Source organism: Pistacia vera, unplaced genomic scaffold, assembly GCF_008641045.1.
Source record: "Pistacia vera cultivar Batoury unplaced genomic scaffold, PisVer_v2 Contig492, whole genome shotgun sequence".
Taxonomy (NCBI): Eukaryota; Viridiplantae; Streptophyta; class Magnoliopsida; order Sapindales; family Anacardiaceae; genus Pistacia; species Pistacia vera.
The window spans coordinates 419,522-434,658 of NW_022196326.1; the positions used below are offsets into that span (position 1 = coordinate 419,522).

Consider the following 15,137-nt stretch of genomic DNA (forward strand, 5'->3'; position numbering starts at 1 on the left):
CCACGTTGGCCCACTCTGGACATCTTCACTTTGGATGGCCTACTCTCTCAAGTGGCCCCTTCCCAACAACTCAAACAAATGATAGGAACCCACCTCAACAACTCAAACAAATGGGCTAGGCCATACGTCTTTTATGGGCTTTGGTATAACTCTCCTTAGAAAACCGGCTTGTCAAAAGAGGGTGCACAAGCCTTTACAACCCACATGCCCACCATTTTCCCTCTCAATATGGGGTTCTAACATTCCCCCATGCTTCAAGACCCAATGCTCTTGTTAGTCTTCTTTTTGGAGAGCGTCTACCCTCATCGGCCTTTACTACCCTCCCTTTGGGTCTTACTTCGCTTAGAAGTCTATCAGGCCCTAAAAGCCTGTCAGTAACTCTCATTCTCGGCCCCTTGGGGAGCCCATTGGGCCCTGCTACGTGGGCTCCACGTCGACCCCTTTCCCTCTTAGGTGACTTCGCAGATCCCCTTTCCTTTGGGTAGCAGCCTGAGCTCAAGGTCAGTATGTCAAGCGTGCGCAGGATCATACTCTGATACCAATTGATAAGACAACTCAAACAAATGGGTTAGGTTATGAGTCTTTCATAGGCTTGGGTAGAACTCTCCTTGGAAAACCGACTTGCCAAGGGAGGGTGTCCAAGCCTTTATAACCCACATGCCCACCATTTTTCCTCTCAATGTGGGATCCTAACATATTCAGTTTACAAACTACATCATTCAATGAAAATAGTTTTGTAGTACAATAAAGTTTTGCTTACAACTAAATCATACAAACAGACAAAAATTATACAAAATTTATGTAAAATGACTATCATGTCCTTTGTTTTTTATCTATTTATATGACTTAGTTATAAGCATAGCATTGCTCTTTGTAGTATGAATATTCTCCTATCCTGTTTTTGTATCTCAACAACATAAAATTTACATCAAACAATCCTACCACATCAGCATTATGGTGTCACTTAAATATTATGTTAAAAAGATAATGTTATTTAATGTCGTGTACCAAACATAACCTCTATGTTCTATGATACAAGAACCCTAGCTACCTCAAGACATTCCAATTGCAAAATGAGAAATTACTCTAGAATGAGACATGAATGAAAATTTATAATCAAAGCAGCACTTAAGATTTGAGAAAATAGTAGTAGCTTGAAATACTGACAGCGAAAAGGCAATGCCTGATCTTGATTGAATTCATAGATGCATAATAAAATGAAATCTTAGAGAAAGAGGCCTATTGTCATACATCAGACTAAATTAGCTAAAAGTTATATCAGAGAAAAAGAATAGTGGGACAAAGCATACTCAGGTGATAATTCCATTTTGTACCATTGGGTCAACCTCATGTAGAATCCCTTTACTTTTTGGATGTCGATCCAATGGTAAAAAGTTAAAAACTAGTAAAAAAAAACTCTTACCAAAAAAATAAACTTTTAAACTTGCTTTAGTTGTCAGAGTTAATTCCACAAGACATTTTTTTTTTCCAGCATACAAAATTTTGCCTACACATCAAATATGACAATCACAAAATATCTTCTTGTGCGTACCCACTTGACTTTCACTTTAAGAGACTTCTTACTTCAATTTTCTACAACATAATGTCTAAAGACATTCCTAATTTTACAATTTGGATACCCGTGCACTACTAAAATATAAATCCCTACAAAAACTACATTCGGCCTACTCAAAGTACTAAAAAGAATCACCAAATTCAGCCGGAAAGAAAAAAAAAAATTAAATAAATTTCTTTAGTACAAATGAGAAGATGTAAATTTATAGTCTAATTTTAGTCGTCAGAAACATCATCCCCATATACACCATTATTGACATCCTGGTCTATGGTAGATTTAGATTTTACTTTTGACAACCTACCAGATGTTTTCACGGGTTTTCTGACCTTCTCTGCCTGCAGCTCCAATCCCTTCTCTGAAGGCTTCCGTTTTCTTTTAATACGTGTTCCTCCAGTGTCCTCTGCAACAAAATTGTCCATCACAACATTAATAATTTAACTGAAAGCAAAAGAAACTGGCACGTTCAGATGAAAATCTAGGAAAATGAATTTTCAATTTAAACTATCAACAATGAATACTTCTATGCTAATTACCAAAAATTAAATCTAAGTTTGCACCTTTCTTGCTAATAACAAAACTAGCATGGAAATTTCCCTTCATCTGAGACTGCCAATTTAATTGAATTCCCAAGAGCAAACAAGGCATAACAGACAAAACCAATGTTTTCCTCACATTATAACATGAATGAGAACTCCAACTTAATGATCCAATGGCTAAGAAACATTACAATTGAATACTAGTATCAAGAAGGTACAGCTTTTGGCTGAAATGATCTCCCAACTTTCTCCCACTTTTAGTATTTAACATACTCAGAAATCTCCCCACCTTATTTCAGAGTTGACCAAGTTCGAAATTAATTGAAAGTAAAAGTAGTGAATCAAATAATTGGAGTCATTAGAAAGAAGGAATTGTGCACTCAAAAAACTTAATCAGCTAGAACTTGTGAATCCACTGAGATTTAAGTTCTGCTTCTCTCCTATGGTAATTACTCTTTTATGCTAACACATTCATTATGTCTATGATTCCTAAGAAGTGGGGTTGCTTAAATTATTGTAATAGGAAATTTTGAGGTTCTCAAAGAGAACCAAGTTATCCTAACTTAGAAATGTGTACAGTAGCATCCTAGCCAACTCAAGAACTTCCATATATCGCATACATCCCATTTCAAAATAATTGAAAAAATTATAAACAATACTATGGTAATTAATAAAATAGATTAATGGGCTGATGTAGCTTAGTTTAGGTTTTATTTTTTATTTTTTTAAATAATGATATAATTACTAATTTGAGTGGCATGGAAAAGAAATCACATTCGCTAGGATTTCTAGGCTTTTAATAGGAATTCACGGGGTTAAAACTCTGGAGACTTCTTGGTGATAAAAATGACGACAGCAGATTCTTTGCTTCATCCTAATTTCTCTTCTTCTTCCCTTTGGATTCTCTCAGCTTCTCTTGTCTACTGTTCACAACATCTCTCTAATTCCCTTCGCTGCAAATCCACAACGTCTCTATCTCAATCTCAATCTCTCCTCTCACTCTCACATTACCTCTATATTTCATTTGGTAAAAGAGTTTTGAAAAAAGTTTGTTTCATCCATCACTCTACAATAACCAACCAACTAATCATCTTTCACAAGGGATAAGAACGACAATCTTTAATTACAAGTATTTAGAAATACATCTACAAAGGATCAATCAGAGTTCTATTCAATGGACAGCTAAATTGTTAAAAACCTACTAGTTTGGTTCAACTAGTCATCTTTCATAGTCTATTTTGGTTTTGGAGTTCATGAATCTACTTTGTTATGTATACCCACACCTGCGACTTTAAGCGATTCAAAAACTTCCAAACTGAGATTAACCAAAAAAAAAAAAAAAAAAAATCTTTCTCTTTTCAAAATATATACTGTACAAATGATATTCCTTAAAATTTCAACTAAAATCAGTGTTTAGTGGATTTATGTTGTAAGTGAAGGTTGAGGTTTCAATCTCAGTGAGAAATATGGTAACCTGATCATTTCATGAACTACCTATGAAGTCAAACCACTAGCATTAGACTGTTTCCATCAAAATAATCCCAGTTAATGCTTAATCTCAAAGCATTTTAATAGGCATGATGTTTACCTTCAAGTGGACTTGATGCATGATTTGCTGCTTGACCATTTAGTCCAGCCTCTTCAGAAAGGGGGGATCCAGAATGATTGCCATCCATCAACTTAGAAGAACTCCCACCACACTTGTCTTGCTGCTCAGGAACATCAGGGCAAGGAATGGCTGGCAAGAAGCACAGCTCTTCTTGTGACATATCTGAATCACTGAAAGCATCCTTATCGACCGTCACAATATCAACTTCATCATCTTCATTAACATCTGAATCTTTGACCTGCATTCATATGTATGAATATTTTTAAAAACATGAATAAGAAGCAAAAAGATCTGCCCAGGTGATCCTTTTTACTTGTTTACCTTTTCAGTTTCAGGAATTAAATCAAACTCATCTTCCCGTTCTACGTATTCTTCATTTTCCTCAAGCTCTTTAAAGTCTGGGGCAAACGCACTCCAGTTCTCAGTATAATCTTTGGCCCAGATATAAACCCAGCCAGTCAAGGAAACAGAAACAATAATAGGATGAACAGGATGCCATGCTAAGTCTATTAATGCTTCCTTAGGACCTTCAAGAATTTTCACAAGATGCCCTGCCCTGTCCCATATGTAAATCTTGTGCTCCCCTTTGCTTGCAGAACCACCAATGACCCACTCACCATCACCACTGAAACAGGGAGCTTTCCAATGCATCTTGGTGATGGTATCTTGAAACTCGCGGAAAAGTGCTAAGCACTTTGATCCAACCAACTTCAACTTCTCAACACTGTCTGTCTCATCAATAGTCTTGTCAAGGTCATCAAGGGCTCCAAGTCCATTTTTTAATGGCAAAAGATTGTCATATATCCTGATAGTCCGATCATTTGAATTTGTAAGGAGATACTGCCCATTCCTGCTGAATACTATATTTTTTATCACAGCACCCCCAGATATAGGAACCCAGGCACGCAATTTATTGCTATTGTGATCTATTATAAGTATTTCCCCTTTGGAGTTGCCCACATAAACAAGATCTCCATACTTGTTGAAGCATGCGGCAGTAGGAGTGAAGGGAGGAGTTCCATCTGAATATTTGTTCCGTGATGGAGGAGCAACTCCATTAGTGACGTCAGAAACTGTAACTGGGAGCGTATTTGCGTCTCCCGTATTTAAATCAACAATCATGGGAGCAGATGAGAGTGGACAAGCCAAGCAGATAGATGGAGTAGAGGAACCAGGATGTAGACGAGCTTGCAGTGGGGTTTGCTGCAGAACTATGCGTGTAATCCTTTCTCCATTAAGGACATCCCAAAGTGTTAATGACTTGTCTGCAGCAGAGACAAGAATACGATGACCATACTTTGACCAGCAGACGCTTGTTATAGCAGCGACACATTCTTTATCCCGAAGCTCCTTTGCAATTCCTCTGGTCTCAAAATCCCAGATAACGCAGCTCCCATCAGAGCATCCAGCTGGCAAGAATACGGAAACAAGTCTAGACAGTGAGCAGGAAAGAACATAGAATATCTCCAAGTGATTCTGATAGAAGTTCTTTAACCAGCCAAAATTCATAAAATTAACTGAACTGATTATATAGAATAACTATAACTTTTAACGAAGCAACTACTGAAGAAAGGGAAACGTTGCCTACACACTTTTTGCTCATTGAACTGTTATAAATCAAAAACATAATTGCATTTTACCAACTTAGTTTACCAAATATCTTGTGAACCTTGCTTTGCAATGACAAGTGTCCAATAGTAATCAAGGCTTTTCAATACATTCTTTTTCTATGCTGATACGCATAGTAAGACATGTAAATATCACGTTTAAAGTACCTTCCGACATCTAGAACCAAAAGTATTATATAACTAAAAACTAATTCTTGCAACCAGCATTACTTTGATGCAATATAACTTCAGAACTTATCAGAGACCTGGAATTGGCAGGTGTTATAAACTGATCTACTCTTACCAATTATTTTGACCACCTAAAAAACCCAGTTAAACTCAACACATTCACCGCCCTTCCTCAAACAAGCAATCCATTCAACAAAACAATCTAATTAAGAAGAAAAAAAAAACAATAACAAGACAAAATTTGCTGGATCACCCTATACTTTCACCCAACAAACCTAATTTTAAAATGTCATTATTTTTTCCTTCTATCAGTACCCTAAAATCTCTCAAACCAGTTTAGCAAACTCAAGCTCAAAAGTGGAACCCCACCAACCGAGCAATTTTAACATTCCATTCAGCAAAGCCCCCATAGTTTATCTCTTAAAATAACTAAAACGCCAGTCCTCTCTGTCACTACAAGAGAACAATAAAGTTTCTTACTTTCCATAAACAAATAACTTTTTTCCAAGAAAGAAAATTCCCAGAATCAGTCAAAAATAACCAAACGGCCACAAGGGTAGCTCAAAATTTCCAATTAACAACTACATTAGTCAATAAAGGAGAGAAAGCAAGTAACTTTACCAGCAAGAAGGGTTCCACGACGATTAAACGCAATGCATTTCATAACCCCATGTTCCAAATACTCCTCTATCACTTCAGGGAAGTCTCCCTGCAGTGGATCTTACAGGACAAACAATAACGTGTTGCAAGCAAACAACGTCAATAACTCAACTCGGACGTTGAAAACACAGAGATAGAGAGTAGGAGAGAAAAGCTCACCTATTATGGGGGCGTTCATCATGGTGATTAGTGGCTTTGCCGAGCCAGGAGGAGCTCGGAGAGTTGGAGAAGGAGAGTGAGTGAGGGAACGGAGGGATTCTGAAGGAAAAGCAAAGGTGAAACTAACGTCTGAATTCGAACAAAACCCCTGCTCGTTTGTTTGTTTTCATTTGGGCTTTCAATTCCTAGTTATAGAGTGATAATGGGCTGGGCTTTTTTAGTGGGCCTACTCGCAGGCCCTTTGGGCTGGGATTTTACCGGCCTTTTATTGAAAAATATTTACTTTTATTGAAAATTATTATATAAAACTTGTTATTTAAAAAAAGAAAAAAAATCTAGGAAAGTATTTAAAAAAAAAAATTCCTAAGACTATTAAAATCTTCTATATAACACAAGTGTAAAAAATTTATGATAAAAGATTTATAATAGTTTTCAATAACAGTGAGTCAGATGCATTCGTATCAAACTATCTTAAATGCAATAAATAAAAATAAACCCTAATCATACGATATAGGTTAATTTCGATTAATTTCATTAACACGTTAATGACAATGTAATTTTTCAAAATTATTAGAAAGATGTTATTTAAGGGTATTAGTCAAAATTCGTCTTTATAATTATATTTAAAATGTTTTCTCAAATTCCTCCATTTAACGTCACTTCATTTAAATTTCCATAGGAGTATATTTGTCAATGCAAAATTTCTTACTTCTATATTAAAAACAAAAACAAAAAAATCAGACCTAGATAATTTTACGGTATTAGAAAATCTAAACTCGAAACCCTAACCGAATTGAGCAATTTAGTTTATATTTTAATATATTAAAATATAAAACCGAACCAAGTAAAAATTTAAACAGATTGATTTGTGATCAATCTTCAAACTGAAAATTTTGAACTGAATCATATTTTATATTTATTATATAATATCACAATAGTAATTTGAATAAATTTATCATGATTAACCTTATCATATAATTGTTGAAGCCAAAAAACTATATGGATTGTAATCAAAATTCGATGAAATTTTAATTAGAGAAATTATATGTATCGAAAAATAAAATACTTGAATGATTTGTAATATAAATTTGGCAAAGGAAAAGTAATTTAACCTAATTAAACTATGATTTTCTAGTTTGTTTGTTTTTTTTTTTTTTTTTTTTAAATTAAGTTTCGTTTTGGGTTCGGCAAACCCGAATTAAACTGGACTATGGAAGAGTATTACATTACCTTATCGACATGAAAAATATTAATAACCCCAAACGTTTGAAGTTTCAAAGCTCACTCCCTACAGGCTACAAGCCTACAACAAATAAGCGTACAAACTACAAAGTTTCCACCAACAGAAACTGGTTCCCTAGTTGCAAACACTTGTGTCTTTGTAGAAGCAGAGAGGGAATGAAAATTCTCAAATTCTTACTGTTATTCGTCTCAACTCCCGCTTTCACAACACAAAATGAACAACACCAACAACAACAAGAAGAAAATCCCAACGCCAGAAGTAGAGTTATTGATGTGAAAGGAGGACCAGAGTCAGTGATTTGGGTGGTGCAACTCTCTGATCTCCATTTCAGTGTGCACTACCCTGATAGAGCTTCAGATTTCAGGTCAATTGTGGGCCCAACTCTCTCCATGGTCAACCCTTCTCTTGTCTTCATCACTGGTGATCTCACAGGTTTGCTTTCGTCATGTATCTTTTCTCTGTGTACTTCTTGAATTTAGCTTGGTGGGTGTTTAGTGGTTTCAAGTTTTAATCTTTTTGCTGGGTTTTGTGAATTAGTGTATGGAAAATGGGACTAAATGACATGTGGGTGTCTCTGGATTTCATGTTTATGTTGAAAATATGCGAAAAAAATAAAAGTTGTGGGTTGCTTTACCCTCTCTCTATGTATATGTGTTGTTTCTTGGTTTTAGCTTGGTGGGTGTTTATGGATTTCGAGTTTGAATCTTTTTGTTGGTTTTTTTTGAATTAGTGTATGTTAAAATGGGATTGAATGACATGTGGATGTTACTGGATTTCATGTTTATGTGAAAGAAAGAAAGAAAGGAAAAAAGTTGTGGGTTGCCTTAATGTACACTCTCTATTTATATGTGTTGTTTCTTGATTTTAGCTTGGTTAGAGTTTATGATTTAAAGTTTTAATCTTTTTGTTGCGTTTTGCGAATTAGTGTATGTGAAAATGGGATTCAATGATATGGGGGTGTTTATGTTTATGTGAAAATATGCTTTTTCTATGGATTTCATGTTAAATTATGTTGTTTGCGCATGTCTGGAATGATTTATGTGAAAATATTTCAGAAAAGGATTTTGGGTTTCTTTTGAATTCTCTTGTTTGGGTCACAAGAGAAGAAAAGGGGTCATTTAAATTTGGATCTCTGCTTTATGTCTTGTGTGTAAACTGTAAGTATTCGAGAATGATATGATTTGATGAATGAAAACCATAAATTATTTTATCATAAACAGGTTGGTTTGCGATGGAAATGGTTGTTGCACTAACCTTTTTTTTTTTTTTTATAAGTTTTAATTTTTTGTGCTGTAGTGTACCATATGTATACAGATGACTATGTTCCTTGGTTCTCCTTGTGTACTCTCTGTGTTGTTCTGCTGTACCAACATATTCTTTTCTGTGAAATTCAATAAACTATGGAGCAAAAGAATTTTAAGTGCAAGGCAGCTATGTATCCTCTTCTTTTTGGCTTCAGTTTTTTCTTTATTCATTAGAAAACATTGTTCTTGCATGAAAGAGCTTCCGATATTATTCATAATAGTTGACTTGCATTCTAACATATTATCTGTAGATGGTTGAGGGATACTTCTGATATGGTGTGGTTGCATAGACAAAATCCAGGAATCAAATTTAAAAGAATTTAGTAACTTAGCTTTGTGTGCTTCAGTAAAATGAATCCACATTGATATAATTTTTTCTTATTGATGCTCTCATACTCAAAGCATGAATACAGTTAGTGTACAATGATCTGAATTATTCTTTATCATGATATAGACAACTGGACAATTCTTATTAGATTGGTGCTTCATTATTTTAACAGATGGGAAAAGCAAGGACGTACTGACAATGAAGCAAAATGAAGAGGAGTGGAAGGAGTACCAGAGTGTAATGGAGGATGTTATAACTAGGAGTCGACTCGATAAGAGTATTTTCTATGATTTTAGAGGGAATCATGATAATTTTGGTGTACCAGTAGTTGGTGGCCCCTCTGACTTCTTTTCAAAGTATAGCATCAATGGACAATTGGGAAGAGAGAAGAATGTCAATAGTATAACTATTCAGGTCAGTCTTCATCTTCAGTTATGGTTACCTATTGTCATGGTTTTAACTGGAATCCTAGCTGCCAAGCTATTTTCCCTCAAATTCATTTCCTTTGAATTGTGAAACTTCATCTGAATTTGGGATCTTGATTTAATAAGTCTAGTTGCTTATGATGTTGCCAAACTTTCTGTGCCCTTTCTTTTTTCCCATTCTTTGTAATTTTATTTGAAGCTTGAAATCCCCATAAAAGAAAGGACAAAGACTACATTGTTGTGATGTCTTTCTTAAACATGAGTTCAAATTGGAGCATGGACAAACCATCACACCTCTGTTGACCAGATTTTTTATGAAGTTTTTTCTTGGACATTCTTGCATCAAATGATTGTCAACACTCAAAATGATAATTGCTACACTTTTTGATTTGTTTCTCATCTTACGTATTTGTGCTCCATTATCCAGACAGATGATAGGAAACATCTAATTGTTGGGGTTGATAGCACAATGTCTGTTGGTTTACGAGGCCCGACTAATCTTTTCGGGCATCCGACTGACCAACTTTTAGCTGAATTAGACTCAGCACTATCACAGTGGGACTCTCAAGCAAAAGAACCCGTGACCAAGATCTCTTTTGGGCATTTCCCATTATCGTTCTCAGCGTCTTCATCTTCAGGGAGGAGCCTGCGAGATATATTTCTCAAGCATTCCCTGTCAGCCTATCTATGTGGACATCTCCATGCAAGATTTGGTAAGAATTTGAAGCGGTACCATCAGTTGAGTCATAATTATCTGTCTTCACAGAAGTTTTTCCAGCTAGATGTGCACCAAACACCTTCAAGAAGTGCCAAAAATTGTACACCGGGAGCTTCACCAATCGAAGAATTCTGGGAATGGGAGATGGGTGACTGGAGGAAGAGTAGAGCCATGCGAATTTTGGCAATTGATAGAGGCCATGTTTCATATGTTGATATTAACTTGGGGTCAGGATTCAAAAAAACTATTATATTGCCCACGTTTCCTCTAGATTCACGCTTCATGTCACGGTCTTCATCACATCAGAAGTATGAATGTCAGCATATAATCCCTCCATCTTATGAGACTATCAGAGCTCTGGTGTTTTCTGTTTCCCTCATTATGTCAGTTGTGGTTAAAGTCTACGACTCAAGATCTGGGAATCTTGATGTGGTTATGAAGGAACCAATGAGAAAACACGTGGATAACTCCTCCAGGGGATCTCTTTACACAACACTATGGAACTACAGAGCATTTGAGGACTCATCTCCTAATAGATTTTGGCTGCAAATTGAAGTAACTGATGTCATGGGTAGATCAACTTTGAGTGAACTAAGGCCGTTTTCTGTAAATGGTCTTACTGCTAAGGTTTCATGGACATGGACGGAACTTTTTGTGATGGGTTGTCAATGGGCTGCCTTGTATTATCCAATTTTCTGGTCTGCTTTATATTTCCAATTTTTCATTCTTCTCATTCCAAAAGCACTCCTAATTTTCTCAAAGAAGCAGTACACTTACAAGAATTTTGTAGCCAAGAGAGGGTTCATAAATGGTATGGCGTGGGTTCTACAAGAGCTCTCCAAGATTACTGTAGTATGGTTCGGTATTTTGGGATACTTATTCTACCTTATATTATTTCCCTGGTTTGTCGGACAAGTTTTCACTGACGGTGGGGATAGGGGATACATGACTTACATGGGCTGGGTGGTGAAAACTTTTGACAATAAGGAAAGACATGAATATATTGGAATGCCGGATGTAATGGTGCTTGTTCTCCCCCATCTATTTTTTGTTGTTTTGCCTGCTACTTTGGCTAGTAGTGCTTTGGCTGCTGAACGAGTGATGTATAGGGAACATGTCCGATCACATTCAGCGAAGAAAGAAGACGATCATGATCAGCACAATGAAAGAGGTCAAACTTATGACTACCACAGCGATAGGAAATCAAAGTTCCTCCTAGAAAAGCGGTGGATTCGGAAAATTCTATTGGTGATCTGCATGGCACTTTTTCTGAAGCATTTAATGGTAAGTGTTTAACCTGTAATCATTTTTCTGCGACCTGGCTTTCAAGAGCTTGTAATTACTGAACCGCCATGATGAGAGTTACTCCCAACATCTTCACCAAAAAAGAAAAAAATCATATAGATTGAGCCGTTTCTTCTACTGGTTACATGATTTTGAGTAGTTGCAATTGGAACATCATTGTCATTTATTTGATTGGCTTAGTAAGCAAACCATTGAAAACCAATGAAATACCGGAGTTTTCCATATAGTTGATCCTCACTATCTTATTACTGAACTTCATTGATGAGTAATTTGTCTATAACTTCTGGTAAACATGGAAAGCTAAAATGAATGTTTGCGATTTAGGAACTATCAAGGATGGGAACTTTCTTGCTCTGGTTTAGCTTCTTGTGAATGATACTGGGATAATAAAATTTGATTGTATTTCACTTATGAACCTCTTATTTGATCTTTAACTTATCGTTTTCTTCTTACAGGATTGCAGATCTCTCATCAAAGCGTATGAAATGAACCCGATAATCCACTTTCCTGTATATAGCCTCTCCATTCCATTGCTGCTGGTGTATGCCGTCTATAAAACTGGGAAAGTTTAAGGAGTTCTGCAGAAAGAATGCATCAGTCTCCATGTTCTAAAAGTAACTATAGATGCCACAGTCGACATTGTCAAAAAGGTATAAACACACATTTCTTATGTAGCTGGCACAAAAGCTTGCTTTCTAGTCACCAGGTAACCAGCAAGTTTTTGGCTCACAGCGAATATACTCAAGTACAATTTAATAGATCCATACATCACCTGTAGTTAATGTAGTCGAGGATACATAACAGATAATTTTTCTGCTACAATTTGGATCATGGAAACTCTTGTGTTCGTTACACGATACTTTTTTCCTGTGAACCCCCTTAGATTGGAACACATAAAATTTTAACAGTGATTTCTAACCGCATGTCTCCTGCAAATTTTATTTGTTTGCATAAATTTTATATGATGGAATCTAATTTTAGAATGTGTCTACTGTAGTTAACTCAATGGAATATGACTTACTTTACTAAGTTTGGCTCTTCATCGATGCAGGCGATACTCATACTCTTCGATTCGAGTTTTCTTATTATCATCGGTTGAAAAAATATTTAGCGTTTCAATTCTCTCTGATTCATTACTCATTTAGCATCATTTTTGCGTGTTAGGGGATTAATTTCTTATTCCAATTGACAGCCAAGACTGTTATGATTTTCTGATACTTTCCACTGCTAATCAAAAGTTAATAGTTGTGGATAGCATTTAATCAATTATATGGGTTTTGTTGTACTACAAGTATTATCATGGGGATGGGAGTTTTGCTATTTGAAATGTAGAAGTTGCAATTTAAACATAAAGTTGATAGGGTTAATCTCGTTGTAAACCCCTGAGGTGATTCTAATATACATAAACCCTCTAAACTATACCTAATAGCCTCGAATTTCTTGTCGTTAATGATTGTCAACGAAATCCACCCTTGTTGTTAGTGAGATTAAGCATGTTTGCTTAGATACGTTAACGGAATCACTAACAACAGAGGGTTCAAAGGGTTCAAGTTAGTAACAAATCACTAAGGACAGAAGGTTCAAGGATTATTAGATATACATCAAGGTTAGTAATACCATACAGGGTTCATCGATATAAACCTTTGTAGTACATTGTATTTCAAGTTTTATGTTCTAAATTGCGAATATTTATTAGGAATATCCACTGTAATATAGCCAAAGCCTCACTTGTATTATTGAAAGTTTCTTCGATGGGGAAGTGTTAGTTTACAATTAAGAAAATGCTAAAAATGAGTCGCATTATAATGTTGAGACCACATTTATACATGCATATTACAAATTCTATGGTTTAATGTTGCAAGTTTATTGTCATTATTATAACGATAGACGTGTAGTATGTTCATCAAGGCTTCTAATATATATTAGATTTATTTAAAAAAAAAAAATAGTAAATAAGTGTTAATTTGTAGTAACTAATAGTAGATCCTTATTTATGACTAGGGGTGAAAATCGAGCCGAGCGGCTTGAGCTCAACTTGACTTTGGCTCGAACTCAACTCAGCATTAGTCGAATCGAATTTGAGTACCCATATACTCGACTCTATTTCACCCCTACTTATGACAGAGAATGGTTAATTTGTAATAATTAATTTATATGCATAATTTGACAGAGAAGGGTTAATTTGTAATAAATAATTTACGTGCATAATTTCTCTCCAGTATTATGAAAAGATGCTAATTTTAAGATGCCCCTAGAAGTAGCATGACAACCCTTAAATTTGAGTAAAATACATATAAGCTCACATATTTCTGATACTAGCACTGACACCTCCACTATCTCCATTGTTATTATTTGCCTAAACCTGAGTAATGCGTCTGGAGAAAATTTAGCTGCCCGGCCATCCCAAGTTTCGATTTAAGAAAATGGCCTTGAAAATGTTTTTCATTTTTTTTTTTTTTAATTTAGAGAAGATGACATGGCATAGTTAGGATTAATTAAACACGTAAAATAGGTTAAAATGAAAAGATTAAAACATATGTGGGCCGAACATAAATAATGAAAGTTTTTAAAATTTAAAATTTATCAAAACAAGCCCCACCTATTCACCTCGCTTAATTGAAATTCATTAGGGCAAAAAGCGATTTCTTGAAGCAAAGGGAGACACTGCGATTTTTTCCGATCGAACCTGCAAATTTGCACCCTAAAATCAATTTCTTCAAACCTAAACGGAATACAGTCGCGATTTCCTGAGATATAGTCGCGATTTCCAATCGATTTCTTGAACCCTAAACGGAATCTGTGCGATTTCCGATGATACAGTCCACATTTTCGATCGAAACTGCAAACTTTGACTCCAAATTCAATCCAAAACCATGGCTGACACTCACAATGAGGAGGAAAACCCAACGCCACTTTGAATCCTAGATTCCGGTGGCACAAGCAGTTCAATGGCTACTCCGGTAGATCATCCGATCAGTGAAGGTGGTCCACAAGCAGAGGAGACAACGGCGGCACCACAACAGAGAGAAGAATCAACAAATGATTCTAAAGACAATGAGTCAGGCGAGAATTCATGCCAGGAGGAGGAGTCTGGCGAGAATTCAGGCCAGGATGAGTCGTCCGAGGATTCAAGCGACGAGGAGGAGGCTAGTGAAGAAAGGGTACGTATTTGTTTTGGGAATATTGCTTGTACTGTTGCTTAAGCGATTAATCTCTTTTACTCATGATCGCTTAAGCGATACAAAGGATCGCTTCAGTGATCTTAGATCTGGGCAGATGATTAAGCGATTGATTCAGTTTAGAATCACAGATATAAGATCGCTTAAGCGATCTTTCGTATCGCTTAAGAGATTCTTTCAATTTACTCTTGGTCGCTTAAGCGATTTCAGATCGCTTAAGCGATCTTGTCGAGGCAGAATCACATATATAATAAGCGATCTTTCGTATCGCTTAAGAGATTCTTTCAATTTACTCTTGG

At 35.8% G+C, this 15,137-nt stretch overlaps 2 protein-coding genes across 2 annotated transcripts; one reads left to right on the top strand and one right to left on the bottom strand.

The window, feature by feature from the left end:
• Positions 1 to 1,521: 1,521 nt before the first annotated feature.
• LOC116105105 (protein RBL) lies at positions 1,522 to 6,478 on the bottom strand. Its single transcript, XM_031391526.1, has 5 exons — positions 6,337 to 6,478; positions 6,139 to 6,237; positions 4,043 to 5,130; positions 3,701 to 3,959; positions 1,522 to 1,976 (listed from the first exon to the last, which is right to left on the bottom strand). The coding sequence occupies exons 1-5, from the start codon at positions 6,356 to 6,358 to the stop codon at positions 1,792 to 1,794; spliced, it is 1,653 nt and encodes a 550-aa protein (XP_031247386.1). The 5' UTR covers positions 6,359 to 6,478; the 3' UTR covers positions 1,522 to 1,791.
• Positions 6,479 to 7,613: 1,135 nt separating this feature from the next.
• Positions 7,614 to 12,577, top strand: LOC116105110 (putative metallophosphoesterase At3g03305). The gene is made up of 4 exons (XM_031391534.1): positions 7,614 to 8,011; positions 9,384 to 9,625; positions 10,064 to 11,638; positions 12,115 to 12,577. The coding sequence occupies exons 1-4, from the start codon at positions 7,735 to 7,737 to the stop codon at positions 12,229 to 12,231; spliced, it is 2,211 nt and encodes a 736-aa protein (XP_031247394.1). The 5' UTR covers positions 7,614 to 7,734; the 3' UTR covers positions 12,232 to 12,577.
• Positions 12,578 to 15,137: the final 2,560 nt, after the last annotated feature.

What these genes read in the sequence shown, in the direction of transcription:
- LOC116105105 (XM_031391526.1), bottom strand. Translation starts at nt 6,358, where the DNA reads ATGATGAACGCCCCCATAATAG. An exon ending in GATGAACGCCCCCATAATAG is followed by an intron (nt 6,238 to 6,336) that starts GTGAGCTTTTCT and finishes TTGTCCTGTAAG; the next exon opens with ATCCACTGCAGGGAGACTTC. An exon ending in TCGTGGAACCCTTCTTGCTG is followed by an intron (nt 5,131 to 6,138) that starts GTAAAGTTACTT and finishes TATTCTTGCCAG; the next exon opens with CTGGATGCTCTGATGGGAGC.
- LOC116105110 (XM_031391534.1), top strand. Translation starts at nt 7,735, where the DNA reads ATGAAAATTCTCAAATTCTTACTGTTATTCGTCTCAACTCCCGCTTTC. An exon ending in CATCACTGGTGATCTCACAG is followed by an intron (nt 8,012 to 9,383) that starts GTTTGCTTTCGT and finishes TTATTTTAACAG; the next exon opens with ATGGGAAAAGCAAGGACGTA. An exon ending in TCAATAGTATAACTATTCAG is followed by an intron (nt 9,626 to 10,063) that starts GTCAGTCTTCAT and finishes TCCATTATCCAG; the next exon opens with ACAGATGATAGGAAACATCT.